General features: G+C 40.2%; 1 protein-coding gene across 1 annotated transcript; it reads left to right on the top strand.

Moving 5' to 3' along the window:
- Nucleotides 1-12,003: 12,003 nt before the first annotated feature.
- Nucleotides 12,004-19,004, top strand: LOC147635523 (squamosa promoter-binding-like protein 1). Its single transcript, XM_086802853.1, has 10 exons — nt 12,004-13,638; nt 13,737-13,915; nt 14,132-14,934; nt 15,101-15,178; nt 15,706-15,813; nt 15,907-16,024; nt 16,116-16,248; nt 16,388-16,565; nt 16,780-17,388; nt 17,940-19,004. Exons 1-10 carry the CDS (start codon nt 12,902-12,904, stop codon nt 18,435-18,437), a joined length of 3,441 nt encoding a protein of 1,146 aa, XP_086658979.1. The 5' UTR covers nt 12,004-12,901; the 3' UTR covers nt 18,438-19,004.
- Nucleotides 19,005-19,257: the final 253 nt, after the last annotated feature.

The following is a 19,257-nucleotide window of genomic DNA, read 5'->3' as shown; positions in this document are numbered from 1 at the left end:
CATTGACCTGACAAGAGACGACATGTTGAATGCCAGACCGTTCAAAATACCACCTCAAGGTATCATGGTTCTCTTTTGGGAGGACCCATGCTGCTTGCCACCAGATGTTCTTCTCTGATTGAATGCCGTAGTAGTCTTGCTTATGCCCTTGACCCCTATTGTTGCTGTCTTCAGTTGCATCCAACTCTTGGGTCTCTAAAGGCCTTCCTCTAAGTGCTCGGCTCATCAAGGTTAAACTAACACGCTCCAGTCTTTGACCTTTAACCACTTGACATTCATCCAGCTTCAAGACAAACACGGCATTTCCACCTGTCTCTTCAAGTGTGATGCCATAGTACTGAATCATTGCTTTTTGTAGCACTTCCATGTCAATGTAGACATTGTTATATGCATTGTATTCAAAGGGTTTGATTGTTGGCATTGGCATAATATCCTCCACCCACTTGTACCCACCCTCGAACATGGATGCAATATCACCATTAGCACACTTCTTTGCCATCTGTAAGCTATAAAGTGTTGGAAGCAAGGATTGCGTAACTCCCTTTGCTCGTAACCCTAAAGTGATTGACCTGTACATTGCTCTGTAACCTTTCTGGCTAATACCTGCTGAGTCACATATATCAAGCATCTCTTTGGGGGTGACAATTTCTTTGATTTCCTTCAAGAAATGTTGACGAAGGGTCTCCCGCAGCTTATCATTACCAGAACCTGTTATCATTTCCATAATATCCTTCTCCTGAAGGACATGCTGAAGAAGGGAGGCATTAACATTGTCCTCAACGTTGTTACATCCTAGTATAGCTGTTGCACAAGCCCTACAATCACAATGGTCAACCATGAGAGATGCTTTATTCATTAATTGCTTCTCAAAGCTACTATAATTCCTACAAAAATTTTTACCTGGTTGTTTGTTTACGCCTCTTGCATGCGCCTGCTGTCTTTGAAAGCAACCCAACAGCTTTACGTTTTCTTTGCCTTGCGTGATATCCCATGGGAAGATGAGTGAAATGGTGAACACGACGCCGAAGATTACGAGTGGAGTGTTGAAGACGAACATAATTATCGGTAAATTGATTTATTGTGCGCACACGATCCGCTAGATTATTTTCTGCACCTCAAGCTCCTCTGAGAGCTCTTTAATCCTCTGCATCAAACCATTGATCTGCTTAGTCGATGCCGCTTGAAGCTGGTCGAAGACAAATTGTGTTTGCCTCTTTTCAGCTGCCTCATCTAGCCACAACATGTGTAATCTCCTACAATAGCCAAGAAGCCCATTGAAACCATCACCAACAAACATAAGAAAACTTGTAATGCTTTTGAATGGTGGAGGGGCACCAGATATTGGATCTGGTGGATAAAGATTTCCATCAATCCAAAGATCAATGGCCTTTGCTCCTTGCATTCGAAGCTGATCGTATGAAATATTGGGTGCAACATGCCTACTGCGTAGGGTTGCGTATTCTGTCTCCAAATCAACCTGAAGGCGGATCTTAGAAGGCTTATTGGTGATGTCTTGTAGTGCCATCTACAAGAAAGTAGGCTTGTAAGCTTGGGTTGAATAGGAGTGGAAGGAGCAGGATATGGTATCAAAAAATAATGGGAAGAATGGAGATGAGGGTTGCTTCTCTAGAGCTGCATTGTGGATAGAGAAAGAAGCCAGAAAGGGAGCCAAAGAAACATAGAGAGGGTTGGCAATGGTGAGACGAAAATGCAAAGGAGACAATGCATCATGGGAAGCTTCTTTAGTGCAAGCTATGGCTGCTAAGCAATATAGAGAGAGAATACTTCATGAAAAGGTTCTTCTGTGCTACTACTGTGGGTTTGGAGAGAGAACCAAGTATTGTAGAAAGAATGCTCCTGGTAAGCTTCTTCCTTGCAAGCCATGGCTACTACTGTGGGTTTGGAGAGAGAAGGCTCATTTAGGAGTACAGACCTGCTAGCTATGGAGAGAGGACCAAGTACTGTAGAGAGAATGCTCATGGTAAGCTTCTTCCCTGCAAGCCATGGCTACTACTGTGGGTTTGGAGAGAGAAGGCTCATTTAGGAGTACAGATCTGTTAGCTATGGCTTTTGGAGTAGAGAAATACGCTTTTTTCCATGGAGAAGGAGTGCAGGGCGTTTTAGAGAGAAGATTTAGAGAGAGAAAGAGATCTGGTGTACACACAAAAAAGGGGGGAAGAAAGTGACGAATTTTTGGAATGTTTGGAGTTCGAAAAGGTTGCTGGGCTGCAGGCTATGATTACTGACTGACAGCCCATTACAAAGCTTTAAAGTCACCTAGGTGGCCAGATCTAGGAATATCTCCTTTTTTTTATTTTTTTTTTGTTTTTGTGAAAAATTAAATATATGCTTTTAGGACTAGGCTTCTAGGCTTGGTCAAAGATGGATTAGCATTTTAAGCATTTCACTAAACGTCCAAATTAAAGGGCCCAAGAAGACTCCATTGAGTTCCTAATGAATGAGTGAAGTACAAGTGAAGTGACATGATAAGGTCACTTACACACACTCGTAAGAGTGTATACATACGCTTAGGGAAAACAAACCTCCTAAAGAGGAAAAAAGTTACCTCGGCTCATTATTAGCCTACGTCTACACATCATTACCATATAAATGACTACAACCCTTCTAATTTCTATCCCCCACCACCTCCTTTTTCCTCTTCTCCCCAAAACCCTACCCAAGACCCTCCACATCCCCTACCAAACCCCAAGACCCTTCCTCATCCTACTAGGGTCGTGGAGTTTAAGTCCACCCCTATTGGACACTACTAGATAGAAAATTTTTTCCCCACTAGGCACTAACGAATAGTAAACTATAGTGGAGTTTAAGTCCACCCCCCCTACTGGACGACAAACTATCATGGATTTTAAGTCCTCCCCAACCACACATGACAATGAATTGTCATGGACTTTTCTTGGTCTACTTTAATAAGTGGAATCATGAGGGACATCAACCAGGCATCCATGTCGGAAGTAGCACATATCACTAGTCACTAAAGACAGCCATAGCCTGCTAAAGGACATGATACATCCCTCTCCTTACCAGTCTATGAGCAGTAACTCACCTACTTGGGACTTCTTCATATCCTAGGGAAATTACCTAGAGACTCTAGGTATGCCTCTCCTTAACAACTTATGAGAAGCAACTCACCTACCTACCAAACCTTGTGGGACCTCATGTCCTAGGGAAATTACCTAGAGAATCTCAGACAATCCCTTTGATATAATGGCCAACCAGTTGTATGCAAAGTTGAACGTGGATCACCCCCGCCACACTAAAGGTGTTTGGAAGTACTTGGATCCCTCGTGACCCAAGGAAATTACCTAGAGAATCTGGACACTCCCTTTGATATAATGGAAATTAGATTAATCAACCAATACATGTTCAAGCTGTATGAGTCAAAAGGCAAATCACCCTTGTCACCATATGGATCCATCTAACCATAGGATAAAAGAGCCAACTAGAATGGCATAAGCCTTATTTTAAGGACCCAAATCTTTGGGAAATAGCTAAGGATTAAGAACTTCATTGACGGCAAAGTACCACATATACAGTAATAGTCACACCTTCCATTTCTTCAAGGTGATAATCCTCACTCTAGAGAAGGTGTCAAAAGATGCATGGGCCAAGCATGAAGCCCTAGTCTATGACCTTAATGAGGACCCTAAATTTAGACACAAAATCAAGTATTAAAACGTAATCAAATACTTTCATATGCATCGTAAACACCTTCTAGAACACACGGCTTGTAGAAGAGCTTTATCATCATGAACAATCATGAGGCGAATAGGGTTTTTGGAAGAGCTTTGTAATCATGAAAAATCATGAGGTGGATGGGTATATAATTTTTTTGCAAAACTTTTGTGCACTTATTTTATGATGACAATGATATATTCAACACCTCAGGCTAGTAGTCTCGTGCCACCTATCATTTCTTCAAGGTGCTAGTCCATGGCCATAGTCACCACTTGCCATTTCTCTAAGGTAATAGTCCTTACTCTAGAGAAGGTACCGAAAGATGCATGGGACAAGAATGAAACCCTAGTCTTCAATGAAGACCCTAACTTTAGAAAGAAAATTTATTATTACAAAATAATTAGACCACTTGCCATTTCTCTAAGGTAATAGTCCTTACTCTAGAGAAGGTACCGAAAGATGCATGGGCCAAGAATGAAACCCTAGTCTTCAATGAAGACCCTAACTTTAGAAAGAAAATTTATTATTACAAAATAATTAGATACTTTTATTTGCACCTTCAAGGACATGGAAGGGTTTTGAAAGAGCTTTAAAATTATGAGATGGATGGGCATATGGATTTGTTACTTATCCGGGCATGACATCGACATCATATTCAACACCTTCGCTAGTGACACAAGGATGTAGACCTTTAGGAAGGGGGTAATATTAATCACTCTAGTTTTAAAATGGCCTTCCCTTGTCCTAACTTTATAAGGTGATGCACCATCTTTTTGTAACTTTTGAAGGTGACACTTAAGTATATAAAGCGGCCTTATTATGAGATTAATGTGGAATAGGGGACATTGAGGACTTTATGTATATACTTGACTAGGGTAGGATAGATTACAATGGACTATTTTTAAGTCATGACTGACTAAGTGTGAACACTAGCGGACTATTTTTAAGTCATGAATGACTAAGTGTTTACAATGGACTATTTTTAAGTCATGACTGACTAAGTGTGAACACTAGCAGACTTGTATATAAGCTAATTTTAACATTAAGCTCACTAAATGTGAACACTAGCCACTTGTATATAAGCCAATTTTGGCATTAAGCAATAAAAGGTGTTCCCCATTGCAATACAATTCATGTGAGCTCTCTTGCATGCATTGTCTTGGTCCATGGCTTGCTTGATGAAAGCTTAAACAATGAGACTGATTTGGGTTCTCTTCTTGCTTGAGTTTTCTCTCATATCACCTCTTGCTTCCATGTGTGAATCTTCTCCTTGCCCCCATCAAGGTAGGATTAGCTCTTCCATCACACACCATTAGCTAGGATCTCTCTCATGTGACAATGGAATGAGGATCCGAGCGATGGGCCAGCGCACCCAAATAAGAAGTTGCCTTTTACATTTAACAATTTACTCTTGGTACTTTTTACTTGCTAGATAAGTTTTTCTTTCTCTTCTGGAGTTATCTAGAAATTCTTTGACTAAATGCATACTCTTGCCTAGTCTCTTGGTGATTTGTTGTAGATTCTTTAGTCTTCAATACCTACACTTTTTTTATTAGTTCTCATGCTTCTAAAAGTGTGAATCTTTGGGTGGTAGAAAAGATGCCTTAGTTGAGAACTCTCTCAATGAACTTACGAAAGCACATCCCCTAGTGGAACCCAATTCTCAATATTAAAACTTTTAAGAACGCCTGGCGGATCCTATAGGCACTATATATGCACTTATTTAAGTGGTTATCATGCTTCTGAAAGTGTGAACTTAGTCTTGGGTGGCTACCTTCTTCTTTCGGGTTTAGTTGACTTCCTACCAACACTATATATGGACTTATTTAAAAAGTTATCATGCTTATGAAAGTGTGAACTTAGTCTTTGGGTGGTTGCCTTCTTCTTTTGAGTTTAGTATTGTAACTAGAGTAGACTTTCTACCAGCACTATATCTTGAAACCTAAAATCAAGAATCTTAGTTCCTAGATTCTCCTTCAATTGTTTAGATTTACCCCATAGTTTATCTTCCTACTTGTGAGACTCTTATTCTTGCTTCCCTATTTGCTCTATTTGCTTTGATCGATCTTCTTGTTCTTTAGAACTTTTAGCCTATCTTCTTGTGAGTTTGTTTCTTTGTGTTGATATTCCTTCTTTGTTTTTTCTTCTTGGTGTTCTTCTGTTATTTTATTTGAATATCCTTCTTTGTTTTTTCTTCTTGGTGTTCTTTTGTTATTTTGTCTGAATAGAGTATGTTTCTTCTTTGATGTGCTTGTTAGATCTTCTTCCCTTTTACCCTGCTATTCATTTTGTCATTTGTTCAGTAGACTACTGTGCCCTATTATTCATCTTGCCATTGATCAATAAACTACTATGCCCTATTATTCATCTTTCCATTAATCAATAGACTACTATGCTTTCTTCTCTTTATGTTCTGTTTATGGGTTTTGTAGTGGAAGTGCTTTATCCTACTCATATTTTTGTGTCTCTTGTAGGCTTATGGTCTTAGAACTCCTTAGTACTAATGTGCCCTATTATTCATCTTGCCATTGATCAATAAACTACTATGCCCTATTATTCATCTTTCCATTAATCAATAGACTACTATGCTTTCTTCTCTTTATGTTCTGTTTATGGGTTTTGTAGTGGAAGTGCTTTATCCTACTCATATTTTTGTGTCTCTTGTAGGCTTATGGTCTTAGAACTCCTTAGTACTAATCTTGATAAGCTTGATATTTTGTTGTTATGTTTGTTATGGCTTGACCTCTTGCCCTTTTTGGACTTGGATTGGCATTTGGTGGCTCTTATGTTTGCCCTTCCCTTTGATTGCGTTTTGCAAGCTCATACTATTTTTGAGTATCTTTTACACTTATGTTCCCTCTCCTACTCTCCTTTTTTTACTTTCTTGCTCAAGGATTTCCTGGCCAATTCTAGGGTGTCTTCCAAAATTTGTTGGAGATCATTTTTTGCACAATTCTTATTTTACTTTTTAGTTCAAATATTTCTTGCCAATTCTAATGTCTTCTAGGACATTAGAATTCTTATTTTACTTTTTAGTTAAAAAACTCCTTGGCTAATTCTAATGTCTTCTCGACCAATTCTAATGTCTTCTAAGACATCATTTTGCACAATTCTCAAACTTGGTTGTGGTATTGTTTGCTAGTGGCTTGCTTAGCTTCTACCCTTGACTCCTTTATGTCCTTAATATATGACTTGTAATATGAAGGAATTCTACTCCACAATTTATTGATTAACACTATAATCTTCCTTTAATAATGAATAAACATCATCCATTTAGTTAATTTAGTGTATCTTTGTGTTGTTGGTGTATAATAATAATAATATAATTATTATTATACATTTTTCAAGTGTGCATACAATATTGGTGGACATAGTTAGCAACAAACCAAAATCAAATTTCCAAACTACACTCCTCACATTGCTTTTGTTGCTTAATCCAAGCCTATATATGTTAGTGGATTGCTCATAATTATGTTTTATAAGTTAGTGGATTGCTAACAATTATGCTCTATACATTAGTAGATTGCTCGCAATTACGTTCTATAAGTTAGTGGATTGCTAACAATTACGTTCTATAAGTTAGTGGATTGCTAACAATTATGCTCTATACATTAGTAGATTGCTCGTAATTACGTTCTATAAGTTAGTGGATTGCTAACAATTACGTTCTATAAGTTAGTAGATTGCTCGCAATTACGTTCTATAAGTTAGTGGATTGCTAACAATTATGCTCTGTACATGAGTGGATTGCTCACAATTACGCACCTCCACCTAGGAGGATTTCCAAGAGATTAACACTTAGATCAGCTCTAGCCAGACACTTAGGTAGGAAGTTTAAGTGGTATGGAGATAAGTGGAGCACATGGTCCAAATGTGTCTACACTTAGACTCATGGGCGGCTCTAGACATAGATATGGTAGGGTATGGAGATAAGTTATAGTGGTATGTAGATAAGGCCCGCTACACACTAGAAGGACCCCTGCCAATAAATTTTTGATGTAGCCAATAAGGTTTTAAAAAAGGGGTTAGCGGGCACTCCCCCCCTTACACACGGCCAAGTTAAATACTGGACTTCAATCCTAGTCAGCTGCCTATTGCCCAACTTTTCAAAATCGTGGGAAACCACTTGAGGCTGCCCAAAGATGGGCACCCCATTTCCCAACCAATCAAATTTTCCCCTTTTCAGTTTTTTAATTTTTTGTGAAACAACACTTTTTAGATGGGCATCTATGAGTGTGTAACATGGGTGACCATCCTTGGGTGCCCATATGTATTTTTGCATGCCCATGCTTTTAATGCATAAAAATAGCAGTTTATGCATTTCTTGATGTTTATAGAAAAAAGCACACGTTTAAATGCTCTAAATAGGCAAAAACGCACAAAAATCCCATTTAAAAAAAAAACTTACAAAGCTTCCTTTCAAGTAGGTGGATTAGGTGAATGCATCTACATGGATGTGCATGCATGCACACATTCTCTCTCTCTCTCTCTCTCTCTCTCTCTCTCTCTCTCTCTCTCTCTCTCTCTCTTGCCTTATCGATTAAAATTCTTGTAAATCATGGGGTACATGGTTTATTAAAGTGGTTCGTACTATGTTTTGAGTGGATTCTTTCAAGTCTCATAGTAAGCACATTAGTGTAATACAAAAGAAAGGTGTTTGTATGGAGCGAGAATATATGCGTTACATGGTGGTCAACAAAAAAGTAAATAAATGCATACATTGAAATATAGATCCATCATTAGTACTAATTGCAAGTGTTTATGCATAGTGCTACTTTGGTAAAATGATGAGGTGTTCAATCTATCACTTTATACAAAAGTAGGCCACAATTATAAGCACTATAAATGTTCCTTCCATAACTCTTTGCATATCATTGAATCTAGTTTAGTGAGAAAGTGTAATGATATCTTTTTACTCAACTTCAACTTTGAATAAAAGTCACAAGATGTGGTAGGCTTGTAGTCACGTGATCATGGGCAATGGCTTGGAGATGGTTTTGTTAAACATTCACAATACATATAACCAATGTTGACCCTTCATAACAAAAATGGCATATCAACACGCTCAATGTGTGATTTGACATGTTTATGGGAAAAAAATTACATGATAATGAATTTGGATATGAGTTTGGCAAGGAAGCCAAATGGTAATTTGATAAAATGGTGTAAATGTAATTGTTAAACATTTCATATTTTACATTCAAAATACTTATGCTAATGCATTGGAGATGGATGTATATGAGTTTGACAAGGCCAAAGGGTAATTTTGATATAATATTGTTTGTTAAACATTTGTCATTCATAAACAATTGCTTAGAGATTGGTGGGTATGAGTTTGACAAGGAAGACAAATAGTAATTTTGATAATGTAATAAATCTTAATTGCTAAACATTCTACATTCACAATACATATAGCCAATGTTAACCCTTCATAACAAAAATAACATTGTTATATATTAGTGTGTTTAACATGTGATTTGATGTGTTTTTCGAAAAAAATGCACACAATAATGAAAGTGAAACAATCACATCTAGTGGTATAAATGGGAAAGGATTCATAGGATAGTTAGTCTATGATAAGGGGCAACAAGCAATGGGAGTTGAATATTTCAAGTGATAATACAAAGGGATGTTTGCATGTGTGGAAGCGTAAAGGAGTGCTTTTATAGATTTCAGCCCATGTAAAGGAGTGTTTTTAGTCGACGGAAAGTGTAAAGGAGCGTTTTCATAGATTTTAGCCCATGGAAAGTACGTAGTGTAATTAATGGAAGAAATTGCAAAAGAAGAAAAGGCACAAATGAGATAATGGCACACACATGAAAGACGAGTAGAGTGACTACAAGTAAGACTGCAAATGGCGGTGAGTACTTGGAAGGTAGTAACACAAAAAAAGTATGTATACCACATAATAAAATTTGTGGTTACTTATGGACTTTGTAACAATGGTTTGTTATGCTTTTTTCTAGTTGGTTGGCTGCAGTGTTCAAGAAAGGGTAGCCTCAACTTATCGGTCAGTTGGTTGAAAAGTTAAAATGGTCGGCTAGGAGTTTCTCTAAAAGAAATTGAGTTGATTGAAAAAGATGCAACATAAGTGTAATTATTTAATAAAGTAAATCTATTTTCTTTATTTTTTTGGCTTCACAAAAAATGAAGAGGAAATGTTTTTTTGTTTCATAAAAACAAGTTTCCCAAATAGCAAAGAAACATATCAAAGGAGGGTGGGCCCAATGGGGTTGTCTTAAAAATTATTCCAATTATAATCACACCCACTTATGATGTTTTGGATGATATCAATGACAACAACCACATATAATGTATTAAATAGATATTAACCCTCAAACACATATACTATTTTGAATAGATATTAATCAACCCATGAAAACCTCTACAATCGTCATGATGGGCCTATTTATAGAGTATTTGCAAACATGATGTGATATAGACTAGGACACAACAAGATGTGGCCTCATCTTTACAGGATCTTTACACCCCTCTTTCCTTCTCCACTACATTTTGTAGTTGCTTGCAATGTGGGCATTTGGGTGACTTTTTAAGTATGCTTACACCCTTAGTTAAAGTGGTAATAGAAAAAGCATGTGCCTTGAGATGGGGAAGGAGTTGAGGAAGATTCCTGTCCATGAAGGTCGACCAAGATGGGGCCCTATTATTGTATGGATTGTTATGCCACTAAGCTAAGGGCTTTACAAACATATATGCTACAGCAAATAAGCCATGGATATCAACATGGGTATTTGTTGTTTTTACTGTTGCTTTTTCAAGCTTGATAAGATGTAGATAAGAGTTAATAAATGCAAAGGCTCCTAAGTTGAAGAAGAGAGCATTGCTCTCATCGATGCAAGCTGTCAAAGTTTTTATCAATCCTTGCTAAAGCTGATAACATGGTAAGAACCCTTGCTTAAACTAATAACATGGTAAAACTGCATAATTAATACAATTGATTATATGAAATTAAGTTTTCGAAAACGGTAGCAACCATTTAAAATTTATGGATGAAAACCCATAGTTGCCAAAATTTAATCCTAAGAATTTTTCTTTGCAAGGAAAAAAAACCAACCCTAAATTGAGGGTTGTGGCCCTAAATTGAGTCCCGACAACCCTCGAGGCCTTGGGAAGGCTAAACTTTTTCGATGTAAAGTCTAGTTTTGCTAGGAAATAAATGCCCAAAAGGGGGCAATTTGCAATGATGGTTAAAAATCAAAACTGTTTGAATACTAAAGTGGAAGAAGTAAGATTAGAGGGAACACAAGCCAAGAGCCTAAAGTGGAGCACAAGAAAGTCTCAAAAAAGCATTTTTTCTTAAAAAAATCTAGATAAGGAGAGACACTTTTGACTTGATCATTTTTTATTACCGGTTTTATAACCGAAGTCGTCGCCGTTAATTAAATGAGGCGTGACACGAAAGGAAGGATTAACACTGCGCCCCTGTTGCGCCGCCCCGCCCCGCCCCCCTTTCCACTGATCGAATGTCCAAAGGTCTAGTCATTATTACATTTAGGGTTTGTAATACCTCTGCTCAGCCGACCACCAGCGCCGCCCCGCCGCTTCATCTCGTCAGTCGGCCTCCCAGCAGCGCCTCCGCCTCCCCCCCAGGACGGTGGTGGGCCGGCATTTGGCGGGGCTATCCCAGCAAGAAAATCGGACTGTGGTGCGCATATTCTTAATTTGGATCCGTAGCAGAGGATAAAAAAATGCCCTTGGGTTTTCCCAACATTAAAAGCTTTTAATCTGAGCTTCAAATTAAAGTTTTAATTTTGTTAGAAGCACACGTTATTAATTTATTAATAATAAAGCAAGCTCTAAAAAATGTTTGCGTCACGCGTGCCCTAAAAAAATAATTTTAAGTTTTGAAATTTGAATCCTGCCAAGTTGGTACCCTACCTAACGCTACGGCCGGGTGCCCGTGGTCCCAAGTCACCACTGAGACAGTGAGAAACGGACAGTTTGTTTGCCACGTAAACGCCAAAGCTGCCAGAGGTGCAGTACCTGGACAGGGCCAGCTTGCAATTTGCAACCTGTAGATTGATGTGGCAGTACCACCCTGCACGGAAGAGTTGAAAAAGAGCCTCCTTTGCGAGCAATCCGGGAAAAGCCAGAAGACGCTGCAGGGCAGGGGCGCGGGCCTTCCGTACGGATGTCGTGGCAGCGGGTGACGGGGCGTCGTGCGGATGGTGACCTGGCAGGCTGGCAGCTAATGGTCCTCACACGGCGGGGAGGGTGCCCCGTACAGTACGATGTGTACAGTACTCTAACGCTGCGATATAATGGTGTCAGCTTCCAAGTTCCAACGCATGCGAGGTGTGTAATGTATATGTACTATGTGTGCATTAACATATGATGATGATGCTGCGCCGTATGTATCGTTCTATGTATGTATGTGTATATATCTTTGTGCATTATGGGCATCACTTTTCCATCATTCGTCTCCTCTTCTTCGTCTCCTTCCCAAAACAAGCAGTTTTTATGCCGCAGATTTTGACGTTGCCTCGAGTTTACCCGCCCCCCCCCTCCTAGTGCTTTCCCATATGCCATTTCTCCCAACAGCAGATCTGCATATCCTCAGCTTCCTGCGCAACCCCTCCCCTCAATGGCCCCTTGATGCCTTCACTCGGCTGCACTTGCCGTTCTTCATTAGAAGCCTGGCTTCTGTTTCTGCACTAGCTGGGGTTTCTTCAACAGCTAGAGCTCCTTCAACAAATAGGGTTTGCGCAGCAGCGAGAATTTCTTCAACAGAGAGGCTTCCACAACGCCCAGAGGTTGCTCCTCATCACGACAGCTAGGTTTTTTTTTCCCCTCTCGAGTACCGGCAGCTTCTGTCCCAGCGATCTGTAATGCAGTCCAGGTTTGTCTCAACATTTCAAGGCTTCATTTTCCCTTTTTTAGGGCTCACCTGGATCGACTCCCCTATTCCAGCTGCACATTCCGGGGACTCACGCGCATAAGCTCACATTCCATTCACTTACAAGAACACGAATGACCTTTTTGACCTTTTTCACGTCAAGCTAGGGTTTCCCCCCTAGATAAACTAGTCTTAAAAACTGAAGATCACCTTTGCAATGGCAAGTCTGATGACTCCCTTTCATGAGAGTCCTTAAGAAAATCACATGGCAGCTTATGTTACCTCGTCTTATGGTCTTTTAAGGTGAAGAGACTTGAAGTTCCAGGTTATAAAACCCTTAGTTTCAGAATGAATGGAGATGCCGGTCCTCAGGTAGCAGTTCATGACAGCTTTGGCTGCGCAGGCTGCCCTTTCTATCAGTATCAGTTTCTACCAGGCAGAGGTTATGATAGCATGTATGGATCAAAGCAGTCTGCCATGTCTGCAAGGTTAAACCCTAATTCAGAGGCATCTAACAGAGAGGATCACAATGAAGCTGGTGCAAGTGCACAGTTCAACTCTAGAGGCTGGGACGGCTTCTCTTTCATGGCACACCCTGATGCTGAGAATGGATCACTCACAGGGAAACCATTGACGGCTTTGGAAAAGGAGAGGGATCAGAGGATTATGCCTATGGATCTTAGGCTTGATTCCACCAATAACCATGGTGATGTTGCTGCAGAACTTTGCACAACAGAACAAAGGAGAAAGCAGAGCCTTTTCAACAATCGTAGTCCCACACAACAGATCAATTCTACGAGAGGAGAGGACAGTTTTGAGGAGGATGTTGGTAGCTTGTCTCTCAAATTGTGCCAAGGCTCATTCTCTTGCACAGATGATGTAGGTAACAGTGCAAGGAATACCAAGCGCTTTCGCCCCTCTTCTCCTGGGAGCCAGTCTCCTGTTTGTCAGGTTGACGATTGTCATGCAGATTTGAAACATGCAAAGGATTATCATAGGCGACACAAAGTGTGTGAGCTGCATTCCAAGGCGCCTCATTCTTTAGTACATAAAGTGATGCAAAGATTCTGTCAGCAATGCAGCAGGTGAGAGTTCAAAGTTTTGGCAAATGCTAACATGACTGCAGAGTGAAAAGAGTTCAGTTTTTCCTTACAAATTGATCAAATAATTATCTTGCCTGCAGATTTCATCCTCTGCAGGAATTTGATGAGGGCAAGAGAAGTTGCCGGAGGAGATTGGCTGGTCATAACAAGCGAAGGCGAAAGCCGCATCCCGATCTTGGAACGAATGGTGTCCCCTTGTCTGATGCTGTCAGAGGCACTGATTTTTTAAGCATAGTTGCCATTCTCTCACAGCTGCAATGTAAGATTTGGTGTTTCCAATGAATCAGTTGGTTGTTTTCCCTGAAAGCTAGAATTGCTTTTGTTTCCGTACCGGCTCATGTGATATTTATATTTGAGTGTATTAGCAATGCAAAAGTCATGGATAGAGATTTTATGTCAAAGTGCAGTATCACATGTTGAAGTAGAAATGCTATCAAAATGAGTGTTTAACCATTAATCTTGTTGCTTACTGCAGCAGCGAAAGAAAAGGAGAAGCTTGATGCCCCTAGTATAGAGCACGAGTCTATCTTGCAAGGTCTCAAGAAGGCAGCTCTAGTGCCGCCTTTGTCTATGGCTTTGCCCTCATCAGGGGCATCTCAAAATCCACAAACGTTGCCTGGACCACAAAGGCCAGATCAAGAATCTCAGGCAGGAGCCCTTGCCCCATTAGCGGGTCTCTCACAAGAAGCACTGCTTGTAGTGCTTCGGAATTTCTTGGGAGCCCAAGTCTCTGCAACACAGGGGAAGGTGCAACAGCCACAAGTGCCTCAGCAGTTTTCCTGTAACGATCAGAGTATCCACTCCCTGTTTGCCCCTGGTCTGAGCAGCCCCGAGGATCTCCGAAAAGCATCTAATGGGACTGTGGATTGCCTGCCGTTTGTCCTCCAAGGCAAGTTATTCAAGTCAAATGGTGATTCCAATCCTGCAGAATTGTCTTCCAGGCCAAACATCATGAGGCAATACTTGAGGCATACAGCTTTCGACAGTGTAGATGCGGATCCCGATTCTCCACCTGACAGCAATAGCGTGAGGCCTCCTGCAGAGCAAAATTTTTTCCCAATCGAGTGTGGCAGTGGACTCAGGAATAGCACAGCTTCTAAGGCCAATGGAGCAGGTGACAATGAAGATTCACATCTCCGGGAGGATGACTTAAATCTCTCTGCATTTAGACAGGGACATGGGATAACACTTGTTGCTGATAAGCCCAGTCGTCAGCCAAGTGACAGTTCAGAGTCTGGATCAGATCAGTCACCTGCTAGTTCTAGCTCAAGTGGCCAGGTAATTAGCATTATTGAATTTCGTTTTCAAAATTGAGTCTCTGCCCCAAAAATTACTTTGTTTGTTCCTCAATGATAGCGTGATTGGTCTGCTATGGCAAAAGAGTTTTTACTGCCTTATCTGCCATAGTTTGTTGGGAGTGAGTTTAAAATTTTGGTATTGACAGGAGTTGAGTGGGCGCATTATTTTCAAGCTTTGTGATCCAACACGTATGGCAGACATCCCTCAGAACCATCGTTCTCAGGTACACACGTTTTACTTAATCTTAGACAGGCAAGTCATTAGCTCAAACATTTATGTGGTCAAATTATGTTACCTCTGATGCGTATGGAAAGTTGAATCAAGTCTTGATTTCAAAAGATTTGGAAAGTTTTGGTTGCCATTAGATCTTGTTCATTGGTCAAATCATGTTCATGTTTTTGCCCACCGTTGTAGTGTAGAGTTTTAATTGCACTTCTGAATAAATCTTGAAAATCGGGTATTGGGTTTAGGACCATGGGTATTGGGTTTAGGACCATGGGTAATTACCTGCATTACACAGAGATTAAGCTAGTGCTGTTTTTGGAAGGAGATTGTTTTATATGTTTTGAAGGAGAGCAGGGAGTTTCTCTCTTGTTAGGATTTCTTTTGTAGTGTATTGTTTTTACCCCACCACATATGTTGCTGTTATTGAAACGTTTTGAGCTGAGTTGTATTTGGAACATTCAGCATCTTTCCTTAGTGTGGCCGTTCCTTTGACATATTATTTTGTTTTGGTCTGTGTGTTGGCAGTTACAGGAGTGGCTGTCTGTGACTCCTTGGTTCATGGAGGGATATATGCGGCCTGGCTGCATCTTGCTTACTGTGTTTTTATCAATGCCACATCGCTCGTGGCAAGAGGTGAGTCAGGTGACTGATCTTTTTTCAATGTTTTAGCTATGTCCTGGTCTTTGGATTATTGATCCTTTTCTGGTGTCATCATTTTGGATGCAGCTAGTTTCAAACTTGCGAGGAAGCCTGAAAAGGCTTGTTCGGTTGTCACATGGTGACATGTGGACAAAGGGTAGGATTTTAGTACAAGTAGAGCAGCAAAGGGCATTGATTGTTAATGGTAAGAATACTAGTGCCTTCAAAGCCTTAATCATCATGGCCTATCCTTCAGATGATTTTTCTAGAGCCTCATGCCTGCTCCATTTCTGCAGGTAAAGTGAAAAAAATTAGATTCTCAAGAACAAACAATGGTCCTTCGTTAAGGTCTGTTCGGCCATTGGCTGTTGTAGCTGGTCAGGAAGCTACCTTGGCTGTGTATGGATACAATTTCATCCCACAAACAAGGTAAGTTTGAAGACTGTACAATAATGTGCTTAGACTATATTCAGACATTTTGCTTCTGTACTGTATCAAGTTCAAAGCATTTATTATACAGATGTATGTGATAACATCCTGACTGGTTTTGTTTTTGGCCATGTCATAGGATTGTGTGTGTGTACCATGGAAGGTATGTTCTTCATGAAGTGCCCTTGTCAGCTTGCGAAATTGCCCATGATGATTCTTCTTCAAGCTCCTCTGGAAGGGGAGATTGTGATAAGCAGGTCCAGAGAGTTCATTTTCCTGGTGGTCCTTCTAATGTCTTGGGTCGATGTTTTATTGAGGTAAGCCCGTTTTAATTTTGTTCGGTTTTGTAGCCATTTAACTTGAAAATAATGAAGAGGTGCTCTCTCTCTCTCTCTCTCTCTCTCTCTCTCTCTCTCTTTGCAATATTTGAAGATGGGTAAGGAGAGCCAAATCTATTCCTTGTAGAATATTAGTCCTGTGCTTGTATTTTTAGATATTACATGTATTCAAGTGCTGAATTTGCTTTGTCAGGTTGAACATGATCTTCTAGGAAACATCCTTCCTGTGATTGTAGCGGACAAGGCAATTTGTTCAGAGCTTCGTTCTTTGGAAGAGGAGCTTGATGCAGATACTTCTTGGCAACTAAGACAGAGTGAAGACTTTTCATCTGATGAAGTTCATATGAACAAAGAAGCAGAGGCAATGAATTTCCTACATGAATTGGGCTGGATTTTTCAAAGTACCTCTTTGGGAATCAGTCCATCTGGTGTTGATGTTGATTATTCCTCCCACATTAGCTTGTCTCGGTTCAAAGGGCTCTTGAAGTATGCAGTTTTACGTGACTGGTGTGCAGTGGTGAAAAAGCTTTTGGATTTGCTATTTATGATTGGCACCCAAAAAAATGATGAGGTGCTAGATATCTTGTCTGAGCTGCACCTTGTTCATCAAGCTGTAAAGAGGAAGTGCAGGTTGATGGTTGAGCTGCTGCTGCGATATGTACCAGATGGACATGGATCAAGAACTCATAGCATCTTTACACCCATCATAAAGGGACCAGCTGGTTTTACTCCCCTTCACGTTGCTGCAAGTATGTTTGATGCTGAAGATATTATTGAAGCACTAACAGACGATCCAAGTGAGGTAATGTGATGCGCTATAATTTGAATTTTCAGTTTTAGCGCAAAGATGCTCCTTCAATGTGTACTAAAAACTTGCATCCACACAACTAGAGCAGCTGTGGGAACATTAGTAACAAATGGTTAAACATTCATTTAGTTAGTCATTTTCAGGTGTTCTTGTAAGGCTGTTTGCCATACATCTAGGTGGCAAGTGCATGCATCACACCCTTTTTTCTTTTTGGCCAAGGACGGACTTAGTGCAGTTAGTAGGATATGAAATGAGTATTTTGTGTCTTTACCTTCAGCCAGTCTTTCATATAACCAGCAGGGTGTATAGGGTATAAGGTGTCAGTAGTATGTTGTCCTCCAACCTTGCTGTAAGTGGCGGATGCAGCACAGGTTTTTTTGCAAAGGACTAAGCTAGTGCAGTTAGTAGTAGGTTGGGAAGAAAGGGGTCTATTTAGGCTTTTATTATTTAGAGCTAGTCTTCCTTATAATTAGCAGGGTTTCAGATAATTGCAATCTCCATCGAAGAAGACTTATATTTTTGTTGTACTGTCTTTTGTACTGCAGGTTGGCTTGCTTGGATGGAAATCTGTACATGATTACGCAGGACGGACGCCTGAATGGCATGCCCGGAACAGTGGGAATTTTTCTTATCTTCAGTTGATTGAGAGAAAGCTATCAAGCAAGCATTCTCCTTCTGTGAGTATCACAATCCTAGATGTGGCACAGAATTCTGTTCAAGACTCCATAGAAGGCAATGATTTGTCCGCTGCAAGGAAAGGGATTGTTGCAGAACAAGATAAAATGCTAGTTGAGCTTCCAGCATTCTCAAGAAGAGCAGCACCAAGCTCTGCTCAAGTCTGTAGGGAAGGTAGAACAGTGGCAAGGCTACATCCTTTCAGGTCCTCCAGAGCACAAAGCAGAATGTATAGGCCCTTGATGATGATGATGGTTGCCGTTGCTGCGTTATGTGCAACTGTTGCCCTTCTTCTTAAAAGCCCTCCTCACTTGGAGTCTATATTTTACTCCTTGAAGTGGGAGGGAATCATGTATGGGCCTTCGTAAATCTACCAAATTCCTTTCTTCCGTTAGACCTTGTTATATTCAGAACTTTCTCAAGTTTTTACAATAGGGTAGCTGCCTTGAGCCCTTTACGATTGTCTGGTATCACCAGTAAGAACAAGTAAGGTCTGTAAAGGCAGCATACAAAGAGAGGAAACTGTGAAGTTGGGTTTAACAGCTTTGCTGACAGATTCCCACCAATGAGAAGCAGGCATCTTTCTCCATAGTGAAAGCCATGCTATTGCTCACTATGTTTATTAGAATGGGCTCACAAGCTGTACATTTTTCCATGGACTGATACAATTTGGACATGGATTGAATATTCCTTCGCTGGGCTTCATTGGAAAGATAGGGAAATTTGGGTTGTGGAAGAGATTAAGTGTTGTTCTACAAGGTTTAATCGGTGCCAATAAATGACATGCAATGAGAAGTGGCATCTCTCTCCATAGTGAAACCCATGTTATTGCTCAATATGTTAATTAGAATGGGCTTACAAGCTGTACATTTTTCCATGGACTGATACAATTTGGATATGGATTAAATATTCCTTCACTGAGCTTCATTGGAAAAGATACGGAAATTTGGGTTGTGGAAGAGATTGAGTGTTGTTCTACAAGGTTTAATCGGTGACATGCATATTGAGATCATGGAGTTTTTCCACCTGTAAATGTGGAGTGACATCTCTCTCTCATCATGTGGTCTGCTGGCTTGACTCAATTTCAAAGTCTTGAATCTCCCACATTTATTTTTAAACTAGCTGAGCGTTCTTACGTGACATCAGGTAAACCATTGATTGGAAACACTATGTTGACATCATGGAGTT

Source organism: Cibotium barometz, chromosome 9 (genome assembly GCF_041138505.1).
Source record: "Cibotium barometz isolate CiBa-2024 chromosome 9, ASM4113850v1, whole genome shotgun sequence".
NCBI lineage: Eukaryota > Viridiplantae > Streptophyta > Polypodiopsida > Cyatheales > Cibotiaceae > Cibotium > Cibotium barometz.
The sequence above is the reverse complement of the archived record's forward strand: the minus strand, read 5'-3'. Positions and strand labels throughout refer to the sequence as shown.

Excerpts from the sequence above, each read along its gene's own strand:
- LOC147635523 (XM_086802853.1), top strand. The coding sequence starts at position 12,902 with ATGAATGGAGATGCCGGTCCTCAGGTAGCAGTTCATGACAGCTTTGGC. Across the intron at positions 13,639-13,736 it reads TTCTGTCAGCAATGCAGCAG|ATTTCATCCTCTGCAGGAAT; the intron begins GTGAGAGTTCAA and ends TCTTGCCTGCAG. Across the intron at positions 14,935-15,100 it reads GTTCTAGCTCAAGTGGCCAG|GAGTTGAGTGGGCGCATTAT; the intron begins GTAATTAGCATT and ends TGGTATTGACAG.